Consider the following 23,503-nt stretch of genomic DNA (forward strand, 5'->3'; position numbering starts at 1 on the left):
CTCTTGTGCCATTTTACAAGAGAGCTAAAGAAAAGCCATGTGCATTTTCGCCTCATAGAGAACTGGCTTTAAAACCAATTCTCCGGTGCATTGATGACCGTATACTCCTTGTGTGGCTGACCGGAGCTGGATGGGACCTCACCTGAGATCCCGGTGCCCTGTCTGGAGGGATCAGGAGGGTATTTCTGTCCCATCTTCTCCATCTCTGCTGATGAGGGTGGCCCAGGTAACACCACCAGCATCTGCTAACCATGTTGGACTAGTTGCTGGACTAGGAGGGGGAGGTAACTGTATCTGTTGGACCCAGACTTCAAGCTTTGCTTTCTTCTTGCTTTTGCTTTGTAAATTTTAGTTGTTTTTAAACTTTACTTTAAATTAACTTACCAAACCACCGATCAGAGAGAAGAAAGGGAGGACTAGAGCTCCTATGGACCCTTCTGGGTTGACTTTCTGCTCTGGTGTCTCTTACTAGTTCTTGGTTAGAGTTTCTTTCAACTGACTAGCTCATGACCTTGGTACTCTGGAGCACTCCTTTCCTTTGAGATGGCCTTTGGTCATGCTCTTTGGCCACTTTGCTGGGTCTCGATTTATTATTTTTTTTTAAGTGCTTGAGTACAAGTCCAGTAAGTCAGGTGGTTTCTGTCAGTGCCCCATTGTTGGACACAGGCCCTGAAGCATCTGAAACATGAAATTCACTTTTAAACTTGGGATTTAGCAATTTAAAGGAGAAACGGGTGATGGTCTTTCATCTGGGGTACCGGTTGGAGTCCGGGTTAGGTGAAGCAGAGATCAAATCCTGGCTGAGCTGGTAGGAAGAAGATGACTCCATGTGTGTGCCCATGCCATGGCCCTTTTATTTGTAGGAATAGGTGCACAGCATAGTGAGATACTGGCCAGTAAAGCAGCACAGAAATTTGGTCTAGCCAGGATGGTGGAGACATCCCTGGTCAGGACAAGGTGGGGCTGGGACCGTTCTTCACTCTTGTGTGCTCGTTCAGCTGTGCAGGACACGTGGAGATGAGCGCGGCCGCTTGTGAGCGTGCACAGCTCTGCAAACCTCGGAGGGAGAGGCTCACCTCAAAAGCGGTGCTTGACGTACCGCCGCTCTCTCTTCCCCCCACGCAATTTTCTGGTTAGCTTTATCTATTTGTTTTCAGTATCGTGGTGGTGTTTACAGTCAACAAGCAGTTCCATGGGGTTGAGCAAGAGCCTCCTTTTTGATCCTGATTCAGCAAAGCGCTTACATGCTCAGTACTGAGCACCTGTATGCGTACCCGTATGCCTCTGTGATATTATTTGGGAATATTTACATTTTTAAAGTTAAGCATCTGCTTAAGAGTTGGACTTCTTTGTGTTTCATTAGTGGCTAATGTGTTCTCTTGTCTTGAGAGATCTTCAAGGCATTTTAAACTTATTTTCTAAGCTCCTTTTCTTGTAACTTACTTCTAACTAATGTGTACAAGCTCCTGTTGGTTTCTTTAAGTGCTGCACAATCATCTTTCCTTAAAACAAACTGCCTCTTTTAGTTAGTTTTGGGCTAAAAAGTGATTATTTGCAGGATTTTAAAACTTCTCTGCTGCTTTTAGCAAGGTAGGTCACATCCAAAGTGCTGCACTGAGCTGTTGACCCATCAGGGTAGGGGTTGTATGTGTGGGTCTGGTTTTGGGTATGTCTGTGAAACTCTGGAGTTGCAAAAAGGGAGTAGATGTGGGATCCAGCTTTGACTGAGCGGCTCTTTGGCATTGATACGATGCCAAGCGTTGTTTGGCACTTGTAGGCAAATTAAAATGAAACACTATCTATAGGGGCCATTTCAGCCAGGTGAGGGATGAAACATCACAGCACTCTTGCTCAGCGACATGGGGGAAAAGGAATATACTGTTTCTTGTTGAAATGAGACTGAGATTGGCTAAACTGTGTCTATAACCCCCCTGAAATGGGACTTCTGGCCCCAGTCCTGGCCCTTCCTCCTCACAGAACATGACATATGGGAAATGGCTGGTGACCAGGACATCTTGGAGGCCAGGCTGGGAAATAAGTCATGTGTAAAATACCTGGAGCCTTCAAAATCTCTGCGTAGTCTGTTTGTAAAGCTTGTTTCTCACAGGAGTGGGTCATCCAGGTGGGAAGGGACCTTAGGAGGTCTGTAGTACAACCCCCTGCTCAGAGCAAGTCAGCTGTGAGATCAGACCAGGCTTCTCAGGGCTTTATCCAGACTGGTCTTGAAAGCTTCCAAGGATGGAGACTGTAAAACACCTTTGGGGAACTCTTTCTGCTGCCTGACTGTTCTTGTGAAAAAGCTTTTCATTACAACCAGTCAAAATGTCTCTATTTCATTTGTACCTGTTGTTTCTCCTCCTGCTGTGTTGGCCTGGCTCTGTCTTTTCAGTGACCTCCTCGTAGATATTAGGGTTAGATCCCCAGATGTTTTGTCTGCTTTTTGCTGTGAGGATGCGCTGCTGGTTCATGTTCAGCTTGCTGTGTACCAAAACTTACAGTCTTTATCCACAGAAGTGTTCCCAAGGCAGTGGTCCTCAGTCTATGTTGTTGCAAGGGTATCAGGGGTTCTTCCTTTTCATATACAATATTTGATATTTGTCCTTATTGAATTTTGTCTTGTTCATGTTGGCCCATTCCTCCAGCCTGCCAAGACCCCTCCAGATGGTGGCCCTGCTTTTGAGTGTATTGACTCTTCCCCCATTTTAGAGCCATCAGCAAAGGGGATGAGACGACATCTATTGCCTCCACCAGGTTGATGAAGACATTGAGGGAGGCAGGTCGCAGAACCCCTGCTGTCATTCTCCACTTTTGTGGGCTTCCATGTAGAGCATAACCTGTTAAGCCCCAACCATCCAACCAGGTATGGATGGTTACCAACCAGGTGCTCATCAAGCTGATCAGTCATCCACTTAGGTACAATGTTCTGGATTTTGGTAACTCCACAGTAAATTCTCCATGTGAAGGAGGAGCCATTCGAAGGCAGACTTTCATAGATGAATACTGATCTGATTTTTGGGAAACAGTTGTGCAAGTCCTTGAGATGGGGTGTGTAGGCATGGAGCTGTGCTTTTGTGAGATGCTGTGTCAGTCTGTCTTAAAGGTGGAAGAATTCCTGAAACACGTGCCTGGTAAGTTTTGTGGACCAAAGGCAAAGGAGGATGAAGAGACAGTGAAAGTCAGAGATAAATTTAAGAGAAGCCCAGGTCATGCTGAAGCCAGTGCTAATACATTAATAAATCCAGATGGGCAGTGGGTTTAAGAGTCTCACTAACAAGGAAGTAAGCCAAATTCATCACTGTTTGCTTAAAACAGAGCTGCAGTGATGCGAATGGCATGGTCTGTGGATTGGGTGCAACAAAAACGTTCTCCAGTGGATTTAAAACTAGGCTGTTGCAGGTGAATTGGGGCTATTTCTGCGTGTTCTGGATATGTGATTAACTGCTGTCCGCAAATGTACATTAAACTAAGCACAATCTGGGTTTATCAAGGTAGGAATCTACACAGCATATATTATCATAGCATGTCACCTTACTTACTGTTACTGTAATGATATTTTAATGTAAGAGCTTGGAAGATCCACTCATTTTTAGGAAATAGGCTAATGATGTTGCTAGTACAAAGTGTTTGAGATGACTCAGCCAATAATGTCCCCATGCAAGTGATGGGTTTTTGATGGCACCTGTCACCCAGTTGTATGTGGACAGTAAATTATCATTACATGAAGTACACAGGGTGCATTTCTGCTTCCAGGTAAGCAGAAATTTAGTAATCTGAAATATTGTCATCTATATGTTCTGGATCCAAAGAGTTCCATTTTACCGGGCGTTTTAATTAATTGTTGAGGACAATGGTAGAATAGAACTTGCAGCACGTTCTTCCCTGTGTAATTCACAGCTAGATTTGCATTCAGCTTTCTGCTGCTTCTGAATTATGAAACTTTTTTGGGTTTTTTCAGCTGTTGTTTTTGCATTCTTATGATTATATTGTGTTTTCCCTTATGTGGTGTTCATCTGCGATCTTAATTATCTGCCTCTCATTGCCAACTCTGTGAACTCTGAAGCTAATTTGAGGAGGAAAGTTCTGCCTGGTAATTTTAAAAATATGAGGCATTATTGAGGGTTTTTCCTGGACTAGTGATCACAATAAATGTGTAGTTTGGAGCATAGCTTTGGATTCTTCCTGCTCGCTTAAAGAGACTGAGAATTGGGTGAAACCTATTCTCATTAAAACTGAATACATGAATAGGAAAGGGACCTCCTTCTTCTCTCCCCACCACGAGTACTTGATTTCCCCAAGTTCTGGGTTGAGCTCACAAGAAGCCCAGAAGGAACTAGGATGCTGCCTCTGTACTGATGTGTATTAGCAGCGTCTTGCTTCTGCAGAAGGTCGGTGGTGGATTTGGAAGTTCATGAGAGGTTGGGGCTGGGAGTTGCTCTTTCAGTAGTCTTTCCTAAGTGGTGTCATTCTTAGGTCTGCCATGTGTCGCTTGAGATCTACGTGTGCATCATGGGTTTTGTTGAAAAATAAAAGTGTTGCAGGTGCAATGCATCTTTACAAAGTGAAATAGCCGCTTTTAGGAGAAAGGAAAAGAAATAAAAAATGGGAGTGTTTCCCACCACGCAGACATGGAGAGCAGGAGCAGGGCAGGTGCATGCACAGCTCTGCTCCAAGCTTACGTGCTCGCATGCAGGTCAGCTCTGGTCTAGTATTTTTATTGAAGCATTGGTTGATGAAGGTGGTGTTCAGCTTGGGTGCTGTGCCATGATGAAACACTCGGGACATTTTGGAACAAATCTTTTATTTAGCTGGTTCCCTGCCTAAGCAGATGCTGGCGTACCTGTCTGCACTTCTGGTGGCTGCTACAAGAGGCTAAGCCTGGACAGCCTGAGTGGCTTAGTGATGCTCTCAAAGTCACTTCTCATGATACCTTGTGTACAGCATTTAGGTCCCAAAATACTGTCTTTGAAAACTGGAGGTAAGGATGGGATTGGTTAAATGTGAAAGAACATCAGGTATAGGGCTGTGAGAGGAGAATGGGATCAAAGTATAAACACTATGTGGTGTTTCAGATAAGTCGTCTATAAAACACGGGGTCTCCATGGTCTGTTCTGGATACTTTTTTGGTGTGGTTCATTTCTGTTTGTTTGTTTTTTGTTCTTTTTTTTTTTTTTTACCCAGAGGATAACAATATTAAAAAATAGAGTACAGAGGAGTATTGTTATCTGAAGACCTGATAAGTTGAATAGTCTTAAATAAGTCAAATGTGGGAAACTGGGTGGTCTAAGCTAAAACTGCTTCCAAGGGGAAGAAAGACTTCCTGTTTTTAGGAGAATATAATACGTGAGCGATGAAAAGATCTAGGGAGATGGTGGAGGAATGCACTTAAGAGAAAAGGATGAAATTGCGTGCAAGAAAAATGTGGATCGTGTCAAGAGAGATTTTTTTGAGGAGGAGCAGTTTTTTATTGGAATAACCTCTCATGAGAGAGTCCCTAATTCTTGGGGCAGTCAAAAAAGGCTCACCAAAGAAAATACAGGGAACAGTGCACTGGGGGGTAGATGTTTTTGGTCAAACAGGCAGGTCTCTAGGCCATAAATTTTAGGGAAACTGTTAAAATATGAATATGGTCTAAATCTTTTTGGGGAATAGTTTCAAAGGTCTTTGCTGTTCCTTCTCTTCTACTGCAGTTAAAGCCATTTGTTGGGTTGGAACAAGAACAACCTGGCATCTAACACCTTCTAAGCACCCTGTGAGGCTGAAGGGGCTTCCCTCCAAGGTTGAGAGGCAGGTTTGTAGCGAATCCTTTGTGCCGTATCTCCAGCCCAGCTCTGATCACTCTTGCGTCTTCTGTCTGTAGAAAACATTTTTTGCTCTGAAAGTGCAATCCAAAATAATTGAATTTTCAGAAAACATTATGAATTTGGTCCAGATTCTTTGTCTTCCTCAAAGCCATCAGTAAAATAGGGATAGAAATCTGGCTTGTGTTTTGTCCCTAGTGGCGGAGGAGCTGAATGATGAGGTCTGGGGTTTTGGCTTTCAGCTGTGGGGACATATGCTTCCCGCTGCCCTGTCCCCCGTGAGCTGGTGGCTTCTGCCGCTCCCAGTACCTGGTGACCTCCACCATCCTGTACGTGTTCCTGAGGAGCTGGTGGGAAAGTGGACACATCAAATGGAGAAGCTTTTTAATGAGGTGAACAGCTACAGGATAAGGACTGTGGTCTTACAGGGTGATGGGAGGACGGGCAGAGCTGTGCTGGAAGTGGAGACTTAAGTGCAATGACTTTTTGGCCTTTCTTTCCTGAAGAAATGCATGGTGAGGGTGGGGTGAGCAGGGAGGATCTCTTCTCAGAGCTCAGTTGGAGGGATAAGGGAAAGTGATGTCAGCTGAACTGAATTGCTGTGGTGTAGTCTTAGCAGAAATCTTCAAAATCTGGTATTAAAAGGGCTGATTGTTTTCAGACCAGTCTCCTGCTACTGATGAACTGCTTTCTAAGTTTCCAGTAAGTCCTCAAGGTCACCACAAAATCTCGCCTATGTAGCTTGGGGAAATGGCAGCTTATGGGTGTTCAGTAACGGGGAATTAAATACTGGCCAGCTTCCACGTGATGCTGCACACAGCTAAACATGGTGGCTGGCATGAGCGACCGACCGCCGCTGCAGCTGCGTTGGTGGTTGTGGCTGAACCTCGATGTGCTCTTGCCTTCAATGCTGCCATACATTAATTTATTAAAGAAATGGTGGAAAAATGCCTTCAGTTTTGAATTTGCACCACAAATTCATTGGTAGCAGCGGGCTGCATTTGTTTAGTGAGTAGCTTTACTCAAAGATCTCAATGATGCTACCAGAGATGAGTTACTCTTATTACTCATTACGGAGATGATCTGGGTTTGTTCTGCCACTTGTGTAGGTTTTGAGAGATGAGACACAGAAGGATTTAATAAATGTCTTAAGTCTGGTCCCTTCAGTGGTGAGGTGGGAGTGGGACAGCCAGGTTTGTCTTGGTTCTCCTGTGGTATCTACCAAAATTGAGAGGAGATGGGTAACACCAGCATCCTGAGAAACACAGGTTCCCAAGCCTGGGAGAGGAGCTCGAAGGGAGGTCTCTGCTTGTAGGCCCTCTGAAGGGGGATAGCATTTAGCTTGATAAAAATTCTAACAATCCTCTCTGTTCTGGCTCTAACGTGTAGATCATTGATTTCTGGCTTGTGACCCTTTCCTTTCCAGGGGGAAACAACTTTTGAGAGCATTGAGAAGACATATGACATGGAAACTCTGGTTCCTGGATAGTTTCTGTTTCTTAAAAGCTATCTTAAAATGTCGGATTACTTACAGGTTCAAGCTGATACTTGACTTGGTTGTGGGTGAAAGGCTCAGATTTATACCTGATACAGATTTGTCCCTTGCCCAGGGTATTGGCACCACTGATGGTTGGACAGATGTGCCCAGCATGGGTTGGGAGCTGCTCATCCTGTGCACCCCTGATACTCAGCTAGGATAAAAAGTATAATTCAGAGACAAAATCCACAGTATAAATCTGCATAATCTCTGCAATGCGTGTGCATGGTCACAAGAATATTTTTTTTTGAAGAATTTTAGCACCATTCAGAAGGGCAGTACTAGGTGTGAGAACTGCTGGGCACATCAGCAAGGCTGAATTTTTGCTTAAGCCTTGAGCTCCAGCTTGTAGAAGACAAGGAGCACGTCAGGCTACAGCTCCTCAAGGGTTCATTGCAGACATTTCATAAGACCCCTTTAGCTGAGGGCATCCTAAGGCAGCCTGGTTGTGTGATGCCATAGTAGATGGAGAATCATTAAATTAGCATCAGGTTTTTCATTTAATTAGTTTATTTTTTCGTAGTAGAAAAGGTTGATGTCTGGTGCCTTGCTCAGGTGAGATTTGTTGTTGCGTGTTGTTTGTTTTGTGAATTCCAAATGAGATTTTTTTATTTTTTTATTTTTGGCTCAGAACAGTTCAAAGCAAGACCTTGTCCCTTCTCTGAAGTGTTTATAATCCAATTTCAGACATAAAACAGCACGGGCGTGGAGGAGGGAGGAACAGGCAGGGATAAAACGGCAAGGTTTTACATAGCCTAGGGGACCAGTGCGGTAGGCGGACGTCTGAATGCTTCAGCAGGTCGATGGCATTTGAGGATCCTCTTGGGTTTGTTGCCTGGGTGGGGATGCTCAGATGTAGCCTGGCTTGGTAAAACAAGCCACCTACAGAAGAAGCCCCCAGAGGGGCAGTTCAGGTCCTCGCCGCAGCACCCAGCGTGGGTAGGTGATGCCTATGGAGGTGACCTCGGGTCTTTGGCTTTAGGGACTAACTGGCTCTCCTCTGGAGGCTCAGACCTGCAGTAAAGTAGGGAAAGAATCAGCTCAAAAACCTATTTTATTTTTTCCCACTATATAGACCAGTCTGATAAATTGCTATGACTCACATAAGCATGTTTTTTCTGAAATTCCCTGACGTTTGTGGCTTTGCATCAGTCTGAGCCCATGAATCAGTGGAAGAATTTCTGGCATTGTTTGTCCCCTTTTTCTTTTTGTTAACACTAGAAATGGGTTATTTCACTGCCCCTATGGTTAAGTAAATCTGATGTTTGTGCATGTTATGGTCTGGTAAAGAAGCTGGTTGCACGCTTCCATATTACACATCTGCACGGTGATCTGCACGTTCATCAGATAGTCTTTCTTATACCTGCGCAACTGTTTTTTTGACTTGATGTTTTGAGTAAAATTCTTTATCTTCTGATATTTGGATTGCATATTGCAGGAAAGTGTTGCACAGATATGCTGGAGGAATATGAGATTTGCATCTTAAATGCAGTATATTGCAAGTTAACAGTAAATGCAAACCATTGTAATTGAATTAATTTCTTCTATTTTCCAGGGTGCCAGAGAAACCTTTGAGAACTACTATAGGAAGCAGAGAAGAAAACAAGCCAGATTAGTCCTTCAGCCTCCTTCAAACATGGTAGGATGGTCCCCTACTTGCAGTGCTCAAACTTGCTTTGCTGAATAAAGGAGCAGAGGGTTATCTCTGGGCTTGTTGTTGCTGGTGGGTGGTCTCTAATTTATTTCTAGTTGCTCTTGGCCACCTTTGTTTTAATCTTTGCTCACTTTTTCTTTGTTGCAGCATGAAACTTTAGATGGCTACAGGAAGTATTTTAATCAAATTGTAGGGTAGGTATTCTTTTTATATACATTCTTACTAAATATGTGTGCACTGTGTTGTTGAGGAGCCTAAAATGAAACAGAGAAGAGGGAATGTCGGTCTTTTTGAGGGTCCTTTAAAGGATGGGGCGGGGAAGGGGGGGAGGTGGTTTGGGCTTAAGTGTTTTAGAGTGTATTTTATAGCACCCATGAACTTTGCTGCATCACTAGTGGGAGTGTGGAGGAACCTGCCGGCTCTTGTACTAGCAAGTGCATTTCTGGGAATTTGAGGATAAATAATCTCTGTGGACTATGTGCGTCTATTTGCCCCACTAAAGAGATGAATAGGCCCTCTGCCTTAATTATTCTTTAATATTTGATAATTATTCTTTGATTATTTTTCCTGGTAAAAGAGGTGATTCTCAAGCCTCTGTTCCTGTGAGCTTCTTATTATTGCACAGAAATTTGTCAAGAGTCTTCCAAAACCAGCCAAGCTTTAAGAGGAGGCAACCTAAGACTGGTAATCTAAGAAAGTTAGGGTATGATGTTGAAATTTCTTTTAACATCTCATTGTGACCATCGCACATGCAATGTGTGCTGCTCGCCATCTCACTTAGCTCCATGCTCCTGGGCTGGATTGCCCTGACAAAACACAGCTGAGATTTTGTGCATTGCTGTTTAAAACATGCGGTGCCACGCTCGCTCCCTGAAAAATACAGTTTCTTTTTGGCCGGCATGTTTGATAACTGGAGATTGGAGTGAACTGATTGCCTTTAAATGGTTGTGAGCGTGTGGTGTAGCTGGGCACGAGAGAGTATTTTTCCCTGCAGTTTAAGTATTTTTCCCTGCAGTTAGCCAATTGTAACGCGATTGCTGCTGGCTGGAGCAGAGTTTAATCAGCGGTTCTTGTTCAAATAATGGGGTGGAGGACTTTGAGAGAGGGGAAGTTCTGCCTTTGTATATACACTCAGTTGCATTACTATGAGCAACTATGTTTTAGCTCACTTCTGTAATACAGTGAAACATCGTATACTGCGATGTTAAAAATAAGTGAATAAAGTGCTTAGCACTGGCTATATTTGATACAGATATCTGAGCTTGCTCTGGAGACTTGTGGTTGTGCAAATGTTGCGTGTCCCTCACATGCGGATTTTGCAGATCTCTTTTGATGTCTCAAAACCTGTAACTTTTGATAACGGTGCCATTTTCTCCTCTCCATTAGGTTTTTTGTAGTTGAAGATCACATCTTGCATACAACGCAGGGCTTGGTAAATAGAGCCTATATTGATGAGCTGTGGGAGATGGCGTTATCAAAAACTATTGCAGCACTAAGAACACATTCAGTAAGTAAAAGCCTTGGGTTGCTCAGCTGTTGCTTGAGTATGACTTGACATGCTGGAAATGCTGGCTTTTACAGTAGTATTCATTGTTTTGCCTCTTTTCCAATGACCCTGTTTAAAATCATAACATGAAGATACACTGCTATTTCCCCCAAAGCTTTCTCTAGCTTTTTTTGCCACTTGATGCAATGCATTTCCCTGTACCAAACTCTCAATATTTTGGGGGACTGGAAAGAAGAAAATCGTGGTTTGAGATTTTTCTTTTTACTTCGCTGATCACTTTTGAAAAGCGCCAGCAGAGGGAGTTGGTTTGTCCCGGGAAACTGGGGAAAAAAGCGTCTATTTGGCACACTGAAGTATGACCTTGTTTGATATTCCCTCAAAGTTCATGGCAGTGAATAGGCTGCTATCAAACTGCAAATAATTTGTACGTAAAAAGACACTAAATACACTTCTTATTTTTTAATACTGAAAGAAGGTTGGAAAAATTGCTTATCTCTTCGGTATTTCTCTGCTTGATCAAAAAAACCAAAGCCAATTGCAAAAAATGTACAATTTTTTACCAGTTTTATATCTCCTTATATAACGTTGTACTGGTTCAGCTGGGAGCACTGGAGTTTTCCGAAAACCATGTTGGCTAACAGGATGAAAAAATTGTGTTTTGACTGTAAAAGGGAAAGCATTAATGACTTTCCACATGTCCATTTTCAAACTGTTGGGCCATTTTGTCCAGGAAAAACAAAGTATTTAATCACTGAAATCCCACTGCAGCTCCGGGAAGGCAGTGCCATCTGAAAGCACGGGGATGCTGCAGGGCCATGTTGATGCAAGCCTGCATCTAATGTGATGTAACATGCGTGTGGTCGTACCCAAGTGATAATGATGTCGTTGCTCTTTGCTGAGAAGAACCTAAAATTTCTGCATGGAGACACAGTATGCTGCTCGCTCCAAACCACACTGAGTTCATGCATTTACGTGCCCTAGCTTAGCGTGGTTGCCCAGGGGCAGTGTTGCTGAAGAGTTGCTTGGCTTTACCTGTGTAGGTGGGGATAATCCATTTGATGGACCTGGAGCTCGTTGGGATGAGGGACCACAACGGCTTCCTGGGGCACTCTGGCTCCGTCCAGCATGGCAGTTGTGTTGACTGGAAAGCTGCCTCCTTCCACTTAAGCTTCTGTGTTATGAAAGGGGATAAACACAGAGATGCGTACCCCGCTAGGTTGTAAAGCTGTGTTTATTTTCTTTTTAAGTGGGGGTTTCTGTTAGGTGAAAGCCGTGAAAGTAAGCCGGGTACAAACATGGTGTTTTTCAGTTTTACCAACTTTGTTGCCCTGACAAGTTGTTTTAAGTGATGCCAAACTTAATGCATGAAGTGGCTGCCAAGTGAGCTTTTTTTTTCAGTAATGATGAAACGTTACATGACTTCTCAGCATTACTACTGTGGTCATCAGTCATCTCTATGTACTGGTCATCCTACAGATCCCATGTAGACCAGTGCCGTCCATCCCATATTGCTGTTGAGACTTGATGGAGGGCTGTCATGTTGGTGAGGCAGTTTCAGTTCTTCCTGTTCAGCCAAACCTATCCCTGGATTTTCTTCCTTGCTGCAGACAGGAACATCTTTTATCACTTCTGATAGCTTTAGGGCATTATCTTTCTTTCTGACTTTCTTTTCTGGACAGTGAAATGGAAAATGTGTCTCTTCCAGTCTTTCACATTGATTAATGGAGTCATTCCTCCTTGAGTTTCCAGTGAGCTTTAAATCTGTTTCTCTTTCCAGCTTATGATCACTGATTCTATATTTGGTAAGACTCTGTCTGAAATTTTACATATTTCAGCATACGGCTGTTGTCTGCTACGTCCAGAGAGCACGTGAAGCCTGTGGGTAATGTGGGGTGGCTCTAAGGGGACAAACAGCGCTGTCACTACACTGAGTTGTGTCTTTAGGGTTTTGAGCAGTGACCTGACTTGCAATAAATACATGTATTGTAGCTCTGACCACTGGTGTTGCTGAAATATAGGCATGCAGCATGTTTTTTCTCAGCCTGAACCACTTAGCAATGCAGACTTCGTATGGGGCTCAGGGATGCCTCGCTGCGATGCTTCATTACCGTCAGACACAACACACTAAATATTAAATGAGAGGCACTGCTGTCGTCTTGGTATGACAGCGCGCTGATTTGCTTCATCTCCTCTCGCTTCCCCAGCAGCTGCTGGGTAATCTTAGAGACACTTCAGGTATCTCTAGAGCAACCGAAATCCTTATTCATCATGGAGAGCCTCAAGAGCAGTGTGTTATGAGGAGAGATACCCTTATCAGTGTGCCTTCCCTTGCCCTGTACAGCGTTAGGGCATGGGCTGTAGGATGAAAGCTGCTGATCGTAAGACTGTACAGCGTGCCTATGTATCACTCAATGATAACACAGGAGGGCTGAAGGCAATATTTTTCCCGCGTGTGGCAGTTAAAATCATGTTTTAATTTCTCTCCTTCTTTGCAGTCCTACTGCTCAGACCCGAGCCTGGTGTTAGACTTGAAGAACCTCATTGTCCTCTTTGCAGATACACTCCAGGTATGGGGCTATTGGCAACCGCTCTTTGTCTCGCTGAACAGTCATGCTGCTCACAGGTGGTGTCTGTCAGTGTAGTTAAATGGCTGATGTCAGCTTTCTGTGGTGGCCCAGCTTCTTTTTTGGCATTGTGGTGCATGAATTATGGCACCTGATGGACAGCCTGGTTCGCTCTTCATGTGGGATGGCCAGCCCATGAGCAAGGCCAAAGCCTTGGCCACCTTGCCAAGCCCTTGTCCCTCCTGCCCGCACCCAGCCCAGCCTTTAATAGCCCTTGGTCCTACCACCTCAGTAAATCACCACCTAAATATCTCCACCAGCACTGTTCATCTGTGTGGTGGCAGTATGGGAGAATTTGCCCACATGGTCCCTATTAAATGAGAAAATAATCTTCAACTGCCTGTGGTGACCCTTTCTTCTATGAAGTTGCTCTCTTCCCCCACCTCCCTACAGGGCTATGGCTTCCCGGTGAACCAACTCTTTGACATGCTGTTGGAGATCCAAGACCAGTATAGTGAAACCCTGCTGAAGAAATGGTCAGGAGTTTTCAGGTAAGATCTTTAAGCAAACTCATGAGATGTACCTTACAAAGTAGCTTTGGCCCATAAATAAAATCTTTTGAGATATTAGTTGCAAGGTCATGTTTAAATTTTGGGCAACAGTAAGCTTCAGCTTGGACCAGGGAAAGCCAATTTAAGCACAGTTTGAGGATCCTGCGTGTGGTGAGATCTGTGCAATAAATCAGTATAGACCAGAGGTTTTATGTCGCAGAGAGATAAAGTTACGGTTTCATTATGAAGCTCACACTGACAGTTGATAGATGGAAGGATGCAAAAACCTGGTGTTGCAGTAGCGTTACTGTGCTATTAGTCCAACACTGAGACACATGCGTCTTAGGACATCAGTGGCATATCCCTATGCTGCTGCTGTAGGCACGTCCATGAGCTGAGCAGTTGCCCGCAGGTAGGGCATGATATATTATCCAGGGTCCCATGCTGTACTCTGGAGCCACCAGCTCATCCTGTGAGGGTCCTCCAGGATATCCCAGGACTGAGGTGTCTCAGAACATGGGGCATTGGGAAGAGGTACTGGAGGATTGTCAATGCCCTGGTAGCTCAGCATCCATCTTCTTCAAGTCAGGCAGGACTGAAGCTCACCTGGACTTTACCAGGGGCTGCTGCTGAAGCTCCAGTCTGGACTAAAATCACCAGTAAGCTCTGGTTGTGGTTTTATGCAGGCTGAAGGCAGGAAGCTGGGAGAGATCATTGAGTCTGGCTGCAGCAAAGATGATTTCAACGCTCACAAACATGGGGAGAAGTTTAGGCCTATGGAATCACCTCTTAGACTGGCACCGACTTCTTAAGAGCTTCCCAACGGAGCAGTATATCTGCAAAGTTGTGGTTGGTCTGTCATCACAGAACTATCTTTCTAACTTTTTTTTTATTTTCTTAGAAATATACTTGATTTGGATAACTACAGTCCCATCCCAGTGGCAAATGAAGAAGTTTATAAGAAAATAGTTGGACAGTTTCCATTCCAGGATGCAGAACTTGAAAAGGTAATCTTGAAATGGGGAAAGTGGCACAGCTTATCTGCTCTTGCAGGGAAACCCCGTACTCTTGTTAGTGGCATCAAGAACTGCAAATGAAAGTGTCAAAAAAACTCCCCAAAAACCAAACCAAATAAACAACAACAACAAAAACAAAACGAGGGAAAAGAACAAATATACTTTCCATGTGATGCATTTCTGGTGCGGTTGAGGAGAGTCGTCGATTTTATTTTCAGATCACAGTGTACTGTTGCAGCTGAACAATGCTTGCAGTAGACAAGAAACGAGAAATATCTGCTTCCATTGGTATTTTATTCCCATTTTATGAAGTGTGTTAGTGACCTTTTATTTGTTTTAATCTCATCTCTTAAAAAAACAAGCCCAACAAAGTCATGTGTCTTGGCTTTTGTGGAAGTGTGTGCTTGCAAAACCTAAGTGTAGCCAAATTTGACCTAGCCAGTGTCCCTTAAAAGCCTGCTTGGCCTTCTGCTCCACATCTGTCAGTCAGTGAGCTCCAAGCCTGGTGAACTTAATTAGGACTGGGAGGGTTTTCTATCCAAGTCAAGTGTTTAGATTTCAGAGAGTTTGTGTCCTTTCCCCAAAACTGTATCATGGGGTCCAGCTTCTTACTATTACACTCGGCACCTCCCAGCCATGTGTGTGCTATGGGTAAAAGCTGTTTGGAAAAATTTGGTACGGGACACCTGTTTCCTCTTGGCTTTTGGTGTTGTAAGCAAGTGCTCACCTTGGGCAGCAGCTGTGGGAAGTGACCAAGCAAAACACTTTGTGCATGGTGGGAGATAAAAGTCAAGGGGTTCTCCAACGCATTTTTTTCATATGACTTAGGGAGTTGGGAGAGGGAATGAGGGTCTCTTGTGCTGCCTGCTCCCTCCTAGCTGCAAGTTTCCTTCCAGCTCGTTTCAGACTCCAAATCCCTTATGCACCCATGTGCCATTTGTAAGTGATTATCTGGTCTTTCACTTGGCTGAAATGTTTATATAATATACAATAAATGCTGGCTTGTTGTTTCATTGCTGGACTTAGCTAAATACTAGCATTAATTTGACTGCTTGGAACATGTTGCTGGAAAGCAGTCGTCACTCCTGTTAAATATCTGCTCTTCGACTTGAATTCTCTCCTGTGTTTTACAGCAACAGTTTCCAAAGAAGTTCCCCTTTTCTGAGTTTGTGCCTAAAGTTTACAATCAGATTAAGGAATTCATCTACGCCTGTCTGAAGTTTTCAGAAGACCTTCATCTGAGGTAGGGGATGAGTGTGCTAATGGTTGTAGTACGGAGGTTTTGTCTGCAGTGAAAGGTCTCGACAAGTTTTAAAATATGAATTCTTTTCCTCAACCCTTCATGCTGCAAAACTGCTTGGATATACCCTGTCCAGGATGAAGGCGACCGGTGGTCTCCTTAGAGCGGTGGCATCCTTAATTTACAAAGGGCTGTCCAAGTCTTCAAAAGTAGCTGCCTCATAGAGAGAAAGGTAGCCCAGGACCATGCTAGCTGTATAAAAAGTGAGGAGGCTGTTCCCTCTGAGATGTTTCCGAGTCAGTTGTACTAAATAGATGAGTATAGTTGTCTTGAGGAAGATAGCGATGTCCACTTGTCATTGGGTTAGTGCCTCGTGTACCATCTGCAACTGGCACACTGTCTCCCCGCACTGTTGGCAAGAAAACTCTGAAGTTTTGATTTGCCCTGTGTGGTAATGAGTTTCGGCTGCTGGTTTAGGGTTTATTTTTCTTGTTTCCCATGGGAGTTTGTATACAAATAATCTGATTTTTTTTTTTTAAAGCCTGCAAAATATTCCATGTGTTTTCCCTCCATTTTCCATCCCAAGGTACCTTAATGCTGGTTTTGCCTGTGGGTATGAGATTGGAAGATGGCTATATTAGCCAGAAACTGCAAGTTCGTGCTTTCTTTTTGTACCCTATAATGTCTTCAACTTGGTAGAGGTATATAAATAAATAACGAGATTTTTACTTGAAGGAGGGATCCTTTTTCTCCTCTGGCTGTGTGCGGCACTGTACTAGTGAGAGATTGGACTGTGTGAGGCTTCACCTCCCTTGGCAACTTCATGTCCTGGCCATGGCCTGGCACTGGACTTTACCGCAGTGCTGATGTGAAGCTAAAGCAGTGTTCTGGGGACTCACCAGATGTTTCAGTGCCTGCACAAGGCTCTTCAGGGTATTAATTTCTCTTTCTTTGTGAGAGGGATAGTACTTTGAAGATCCACTTTCTCTCCATCATCTGCTAGAGGACACGGCAGCTTGTTGGCTGATGTGGAAGCACAGGACATTTCTCACCCTGCATTTAATCTCAGCCTTTCACTGGTGGCAGGTTGTTCTCTTTGGTGGCTCCCAGGGCTCTTAACCTGTGGGTCACCATTAAAGATCTCGGTTTCTAAAGTCGGCAGAATGGTCTGATTTCACACGGATGCTGGTTTCACCGAACCCCTCCGTTGGCACTTCCCTCATGAGTTTTGTGCTCTTTACCATTATGGAGATGATTGGGTTTGTCAGGGAAGGGAAGAAAAGCATCCCCTTGGGTCCCTTCTCAGGGGTCCCCCCGGAGACATTATTAAAATTCCTTTTGACATTGGATTTTCCAGCTCTTTTTGAGGAGTGGTGTTGGGATGGGGGAAGGGAGCCCAGCTCTTGGCTTTTCTAGCCAAACATTTGGAATATTTCTCTGAAAACCCCTGTGACACTTTCTTCATTTCACCCTGACAGCTTGAATTAGGTTTTATTAGGAAGCTTGGCTACAAAGCCGGCAGCAAGTTTTCTTTCTCTTCTCTTTCTTTTTCTTCTTTGGTTGTCATTTACCTTGCACCCTGGAGTGATTGGGGTCAGCCCGTCAGTCATGGGAGGCCTGAAGGTCATGACTACTGCTATGGGATACGGGACATCAGCTGTCATTAACCCAGACAGTTCGCTTAAATATTCTGCAGTCTTTTCCTGAAGAGCAGAGCCTATGGCAGAAAATTTATTTTGTATTTTTTTTTCTATTTTTTTTTTGAAGTAGCTCCTTGTATTTGTTGGATGGGAGTGTTTTCCTTTATGTTGATATGCTTGTGAAGTTATTTTGCTTTTCAAGCATTTGAAGAAAATTTGGAGCTTACTATGCGTTTTTTGGCATTGCAAATTTTTTTGTTTGGCTTTATTAATTTGATTAGGAGAAAGAAAACCTTCTTTATATTTTCAGCAGTTCTGCCTTTGTTAAAAAGTGTGTATTTGAGCTCATCAAAGAGATTTCTTTAAAAGTATCCACTTGCTGGAAGGCTTCTACTGGCTCCAGTGGAATTTCTCATTTGAAAGATAGGGAATATCTTTGGAAAACAGTAGGTGGAAGGACGAGATGTCAGCTCTAATCTACCAGGACTTCAATTGTTTAGTTTTGGTTTTTTTTCAAACAAAGCGCCAATCTTGAAAGCACTTGGGATACAATTTTTGAAAGTGCTGAAAATAATTTCAGTACATAAAGTTTTTAAAAATAAAATAAAAAAATCAGAGGCTTGAATAACTAAATCAGGCTGGACCTTTGGAAGCCCACTTTAGGAGAGAGGAGATAAATGTGGTTTCTTTGATAGTTCATATTGTTGCTTTGGTGTTACTAGTGGTCTGTGGTTGTAGACCAAGCCTGGTAATGAAGTTGGTAGATCAAATTGATGTCAGACATACGTAGAGAGCAGCCGATATGAAAAATATTGCTCGTTTGGGGGTTTTGTTTTCTTCTTGCGTATATGAGAACTGAGAGCTGAGCTTTCTGTTGAGCCAAGACCCTGCCTCTACTTCACAGTCAAGAGTCGGCGTCATACAGCTGACTGGTACCATTACTCTCTGCTAACTGGCCCCGCTGGTCTGGGCGCTGGGTCTCGACTGTTGGTGTGAGCCTGGTTTGTCGTTTCAGCTGGGAGGCTGCTGGGCAAGGCAACTGCTAACTCCCGTTGCTCTTGTTGTCACCCTCACTGACCTCTTCTGTTGGACCAAGGAAGATTTGGGGGATTGCAGTCCAGCACCTGGTCAAATCCTGCTTTTTTTTTTTTTTTTTTTTTTTTTTCTCCCCCCCAAGGGATTTTTTTTTTCTTTACTCAGTGTGTGGACCTCATGGCAAATGTTGCAAATCCTTCTGCTCTGGTGGAATGCAACTGCAGGGGTTACCAGGCTGCTTGACCCACCATGTAACTGAAGTTACAACCTGATTTTCTAGCTTATGCAGCCAAGAAACAAAATGAGAACAGGAAACCTTTGGAAATGGTGCTTGTATGCAGAGAAAGCTCAGGTAGAAGTGCTTTGAAGAAGTAAAAGCAGCACGGAAGTGCTAAGCAGTCTTATTAAGCACTACTTGTTTATGCCCTGGAGGCTATCATGGTTGAGATGTTCCTGCAGCTGAAGTGAGCAATTAAAGCAAACTCTCAATTTGCAAAGCGTTTGGTGATATGGCAACCTCGTGCCGTCAGCCCTGGCTGTGGCGTCAGGCATAGGCCAGCAGCATCGTACTCCTGCCAAGAGCATGACTGTCTCAGGGCGTACACACAGCCAGACAGTAACTGGCTTGTTTAAGTTTGATGCCCTGAAGACAGGTTGACATTTGAATTTAAAAAAGAAAGCTTTTCGAGCACGACCTAGTTGGTTGCTGTGTTGGTTTAGTGAGAAAAGCTGACATCATGTCCAAACCCCCATGTTTTCATCTGTGCATTCTTGGTTACAGAAGATACTGGAAGCTCTGGCCACCAGCTCCTCCTCCAACCTTGGCCGTTCTCACCTCCACGAACCTTAGGAATGGGCTATGTTACTCCCTGTGTATCGCATTTCAGGATTTCCCAGGGAAAATCCCAAAAGGGCCATAGTGCTTGTACAAAGATATAGCTTTGTGTATTGTTTGCTTCCTACGGAATTTTTTCTTTACCCACTCTGAGTGTGGGTCCAGACCTTTTTGCTTCCCAGCCCCCTTCCCTTGTTCCCACATCGCTCCAGCAGCAGCAGGCAGCTGCCCCTGGTGTCACGAGGTTTTTTTGTACCACCCCTTCACTTTAAATCTCCTTTTTACCATCTGTAGATTGTCACAGGGTTATATTTTGTTGTATTTGCTATATTTAACCATGCTATTGTCTGGTGGAGGGAACTGGGGACAATCTGGTTCTTCCTGGGGGATGATGGAGAGCCTGGGGATTGTGTGTATGCAAGTGTGGTGGGTTTTGGGGATTTTTTTGTTTATCTTCAAGTAAAACCTTGTTTGAGAGCTCTACCCATAGTATAAAGACCAGGAAAATTCATTAGCTGGTTTCTTCTCTTCCCCCTGCCTTTTTGATTTCTGTTCCACACTTTTAAAAACCCAAATGCATCACTTTGTACCTTACATCAAAACCCTGCGAGAAGGAGCCAAGGAGTCCATCTGGGATGTGGAGTGGGCTAGCCCTGATCATCACTGGCACAGGATATGTTTCCCCACTAAGCAGGAGGAAAATAAACTCACAGAGATCAGTGATGATGATCTAGAAGAGACCCACACTAAGACTTTGGCTGGTGACATTGAATTTAAATTATCAGGAGCTGGGTCCTGCCGAGCTGCTGGCCCTGCTCCGCTTGCGTCCAACTGGGAAGGAGACAGTGGTCAACCCTTGGCAGGCGTGTAGCTCGGAAAAGCAGATTTCTAAACATCAGGGCAAAGGAAATATTAGAGAAACCTGTTGGGGAGTGCAGCATGGTGAGCAGCCGCTGGGTGTGCAGGGAGTTGTGCAGCTGGGCTTTTCCTTGGGAAAGCTGCAGCAGGACGTGTCTTTCTTGGTCTCATGGAAACGTGAACGTGGCTTTGCTCAGAGATGCGAGCAGGGAGCAATGTTTGCCACTTATCCCAGGAATTTGGGGACTTTCAGTGCAATTCTCATGCAGCAGCACAAGGAAGGTCCTGAATAACTTGAAAAATGTAGTTGACTGAAGGATGCGTCGTGCTCAGGGAGGAGGAGCAGGTACAGGAGATGCTACTGTGACCACAGGGTTGCTGTTGGAGAAGGCTTAGTCTTGCTTTCCCAAGCATCAGGCGCTGATGGATCAGGGCTCAGCTCCGTGCATCTGCCTTATGTTAAATAGGCACAGAATTGGGGAGGTGTGAGATGGACTGGGGCTGGCAGCGCCATGTCCCTGCACCAGCAGGCACCCTGATAGCAGCTCACCAACATTCCCCATATCACGCGCTGGCGGTGGGGTAACTGCAAGGTTTGCTTTTGCTTCTTGTGTCCATCCCTGCTTTGTAATCTGGCCCATTTGTCAGGTGCAACAGGAGAAGGAGCAAAAGGTCACGGACTTGATTTAGTGGGAGCCTTAAAGTTTGTAGCACTTCTTAGCCTTCCTTTCCTTGCCCTTAGCTGCCTGTCACTGCGCTGCCAGAGATAAAGCCCCATGGTGTCAGGGCTAATGCAGGGCCAATGACAGATCAAAGGAGCCTGTGCTGGGGTGGGTTTCCAAAACCTCCTTGAGAAAGGAGAGGTTGCGCTTGGCTGGCATGCATTTTGGAGGGGCAGGAACACAAGCAGAAAACCAACCCCCCAAACTTCAGCAATGCTGCAGTTGCAACCATCTAGCAAAGGGCATGAACATGTTACAAGATCTTCCAGTTTGATTTAGTTAAAGAAAAAGCCATGAGAAGGTGGTGTGTGGGGGGTATTTGGGAGTTTGATTTGGTTTTTTCCCCCATTGCAGGTCCTTGATCCCTTTCCCCTTGCTGAACGTGCAAAACTCCAGCATTGTGTGGAGGGCAGTGGCTTGGCTGCGTGGGTTAGTGCTGATGCTGTGGGCAGCTCTTACCCATGCTGGACCCATGCTCTAAGAGGAGAGGCCTCAGGGATGTAGGATTTGCCTGTATAATCCCCATTCCTTATAGTCACATGCACAAAAAGGCCTAAAGTGTTGGTATTTTGGAATTTATTAGTATGTCAGTGCCTGTAAGTGGTCCATGGATGATTAGGCATAAGCCAGCAGAGGATGTGGAAGGAGAGTGGGTGATGGGAGCTCCAGGTGATTTTCTTTTCATAGAGCATTTTGCAAATCTCTCTTGGAATTCTACTTTTCAGCTCCACGGAAGTTGATGATATGATTAGAAAATCTACAAATCTGCTGCTGACCCGAACGCTGAGCAACTGTTTACAGAATGTCATCAAGAGGAAAAACGTCGGGCTGACGGAGGTAGGGCATGGCTTTGAGGAGACCCATTTCTAGGGCAGGGTGACAGAAGGGGGTTTGGTCCCTTGGAACTCCTTACAGCACCTTTAGAGATGCTGGTTTGGACCATTATTACAAAATATTTGGTTGGAAAACAATAATGGAACTACACAGTGTTGCTGTACAAATAAAGAAACACAATACTGCAGGAAAGAGGAAGCTTTTTTGCTGTTGCTGTTAGAATTGCTCCTCTTCTGAATTTGCAGAGACTTATATATCTGAGTTAAAGTGGCGGGTTAGAAGACTTCAAGGAGCGCTGGGGAAGAGGCAAGTGGATGCTAGGAGATGGTGGGGGAGTGGTCCCCATCTGTAGGTGATGTTTGAGGCGGTTTCAGCACATTGCTGCAGTACAAACTCTATATTGGTATTTTCTTTTTGCGATCGATATTTTTTTTGTGCAGGAAGTCAGATTTCTGAAAAGTTTAATGCACGTAAATCATGGCTGTTTGGGAATGTGTGTGGTACCCAGGGCAGTTTGGATACCTTAGTGGGACCTGTATGTACTGTTATTAAATAAGTAGGTATTAGACAATTGCAGTTGTTTAATTGACTGTACTATAGAAATGTGTCATGTTCTCTGGACACTGTAAATACCATATGGAGGTGAGTTTTGGCGAGTTTACCACACTTAACAGCGGTATGTATTTACACATGATGCTTCCTCAGCCCTTCATCTAGAGGTCTGGAATCTCTCTGCTCCCTGGGGGCAAATTCCTCTTCCCTCCTGCTCCTCCCAAGGCTCCCTCCACAAAGAGGAATGCAACACTGTCCTTGCAGTATCCATCCCCCAGATGATCACTTCTGCTGCTCTTGCAAATGTTCCCACAGTGTGATTGAGTATAGGAAGGGCAAACTGAATGTGACAGTTCCCTCAGCTGCTTTTGCCCAGTTTAAATGGTATAGATGTTCCTGAGCATCTTCCCTGTTGAGTGAAGGTGATGCCTTTCTTTGGGCTGAGAGTGGCTTCTTCACGTGCTTTGGAGCTGAAGAGGATTTTTGCAAGGAAAGCCTACATAGCACAGCTCAAGTTTGAAATAAAGGTGTAGTATGTCCGGAGACTGGTGTTCATTTCTGAATCTCTTCTCATATTTTCAACTTCTTGTTCCTTATCACTTACCAAGGTACAACTAGTGCCCTCCTTGGGTTATCTGTACCATCATTTTTTTCAAATTTGGTTGAAGAAAAACTACTTTGAGGATCTTTGTCCATTCCTGCCTCTTTTCTTTGTGTAACCATTGACCTGTTTGACCAAATGGAAGCGTGCAGCATTTTTCGTCTGAATTTCTCAAATCCTTTCCTCTTAAGAAAAGACATTAATGTGACTGTGTGAAGCACAGGAATTAAAGGGCACATTGAAGAGTACCGTATCGTCTACAACATAGTCCTGGTGTCAAAAGTGACTGCGGAAGATATTAAATTACCTTTCATAACTATCGCTTCCAAGATTTAATTTTTGCACAAAGCAACACCTTCAATTTCTGGGCTCTCCAATGTCATTTTCCAAGCAGTGAACAAGGTAATACAAGGCTGTGTACCAACCTTCCCAGTCTGTTATCCTCTTTATTTTTCTTTGCTGTTTTTTGGGGCAACCTCTGAACAGTGGATGTCAAAGTCTGCTCCAAATAATCCTGGTGTTTTGAATGATCCTGACATCCCTCAACAAAAGAGAGGGA

General features: G+C 44.2%; 1 protein-coding gene across 6 annotated transcripts in view; it reads left to right on the top strand.

Moving 5' to 3' along the window:
* EXOC6B (exocyst complex component 6B) overlaps positions 1–23,503 on the top strand; it is a 316,092-nt gene that overhangs the window by 183,031 nt on the left and 109,558 nt on the right. For all 6 annotated transcript variants that reach the window (XM_054201919.1, XM_054201916.1, XM_054201917.1 and 3 more), the window contains 8 exons: positions 8,891–8,974; positions 9,137–9,183; positions 10,376–10,496; positions 12,992–13,063; positions 13,514–13,611; positions 14,513–14,618; positions 15,761–15,870; positions 21,683–21,794. In XM_054201919.1, the coding sequence (XP_054057894.1) occupies positions 8,891–8,974; positions 9,137–9,183; positions 10,376–10,496; positions 12,992–13,063; positions 13,514–13,611; positions 14,513–14,618; positions 15,761–15,870; positions 21,683–21,794 (750 nt within the window). The remainder of the gene's footprint in view (positions 1–8,890; positions 8,975–9,136; positions 9,184–10,375; positions 10,497–12,991; positions 13,064–13,513; positions 13,612–14,512; positions 14,619–15,760; positions 15,871–21,682; positions 21,795–23,503) is intronic.

Source organism: Rissa tridactyla, chromosome 5, assembly GCF_028500815.1.
Source record: "Rissa tridactyla isolate bRisTri1 chromosome 5, bRisTri1.patW.cur.20221130, whole genome shotgun sequence".
Classification (NCBI taxonomy): domain Eukaryota; kingdom Metazoa; phylum Chordata; class Aves; order Charadriiformes; family Laridae; genus Rissa; species Rissa tridactyla.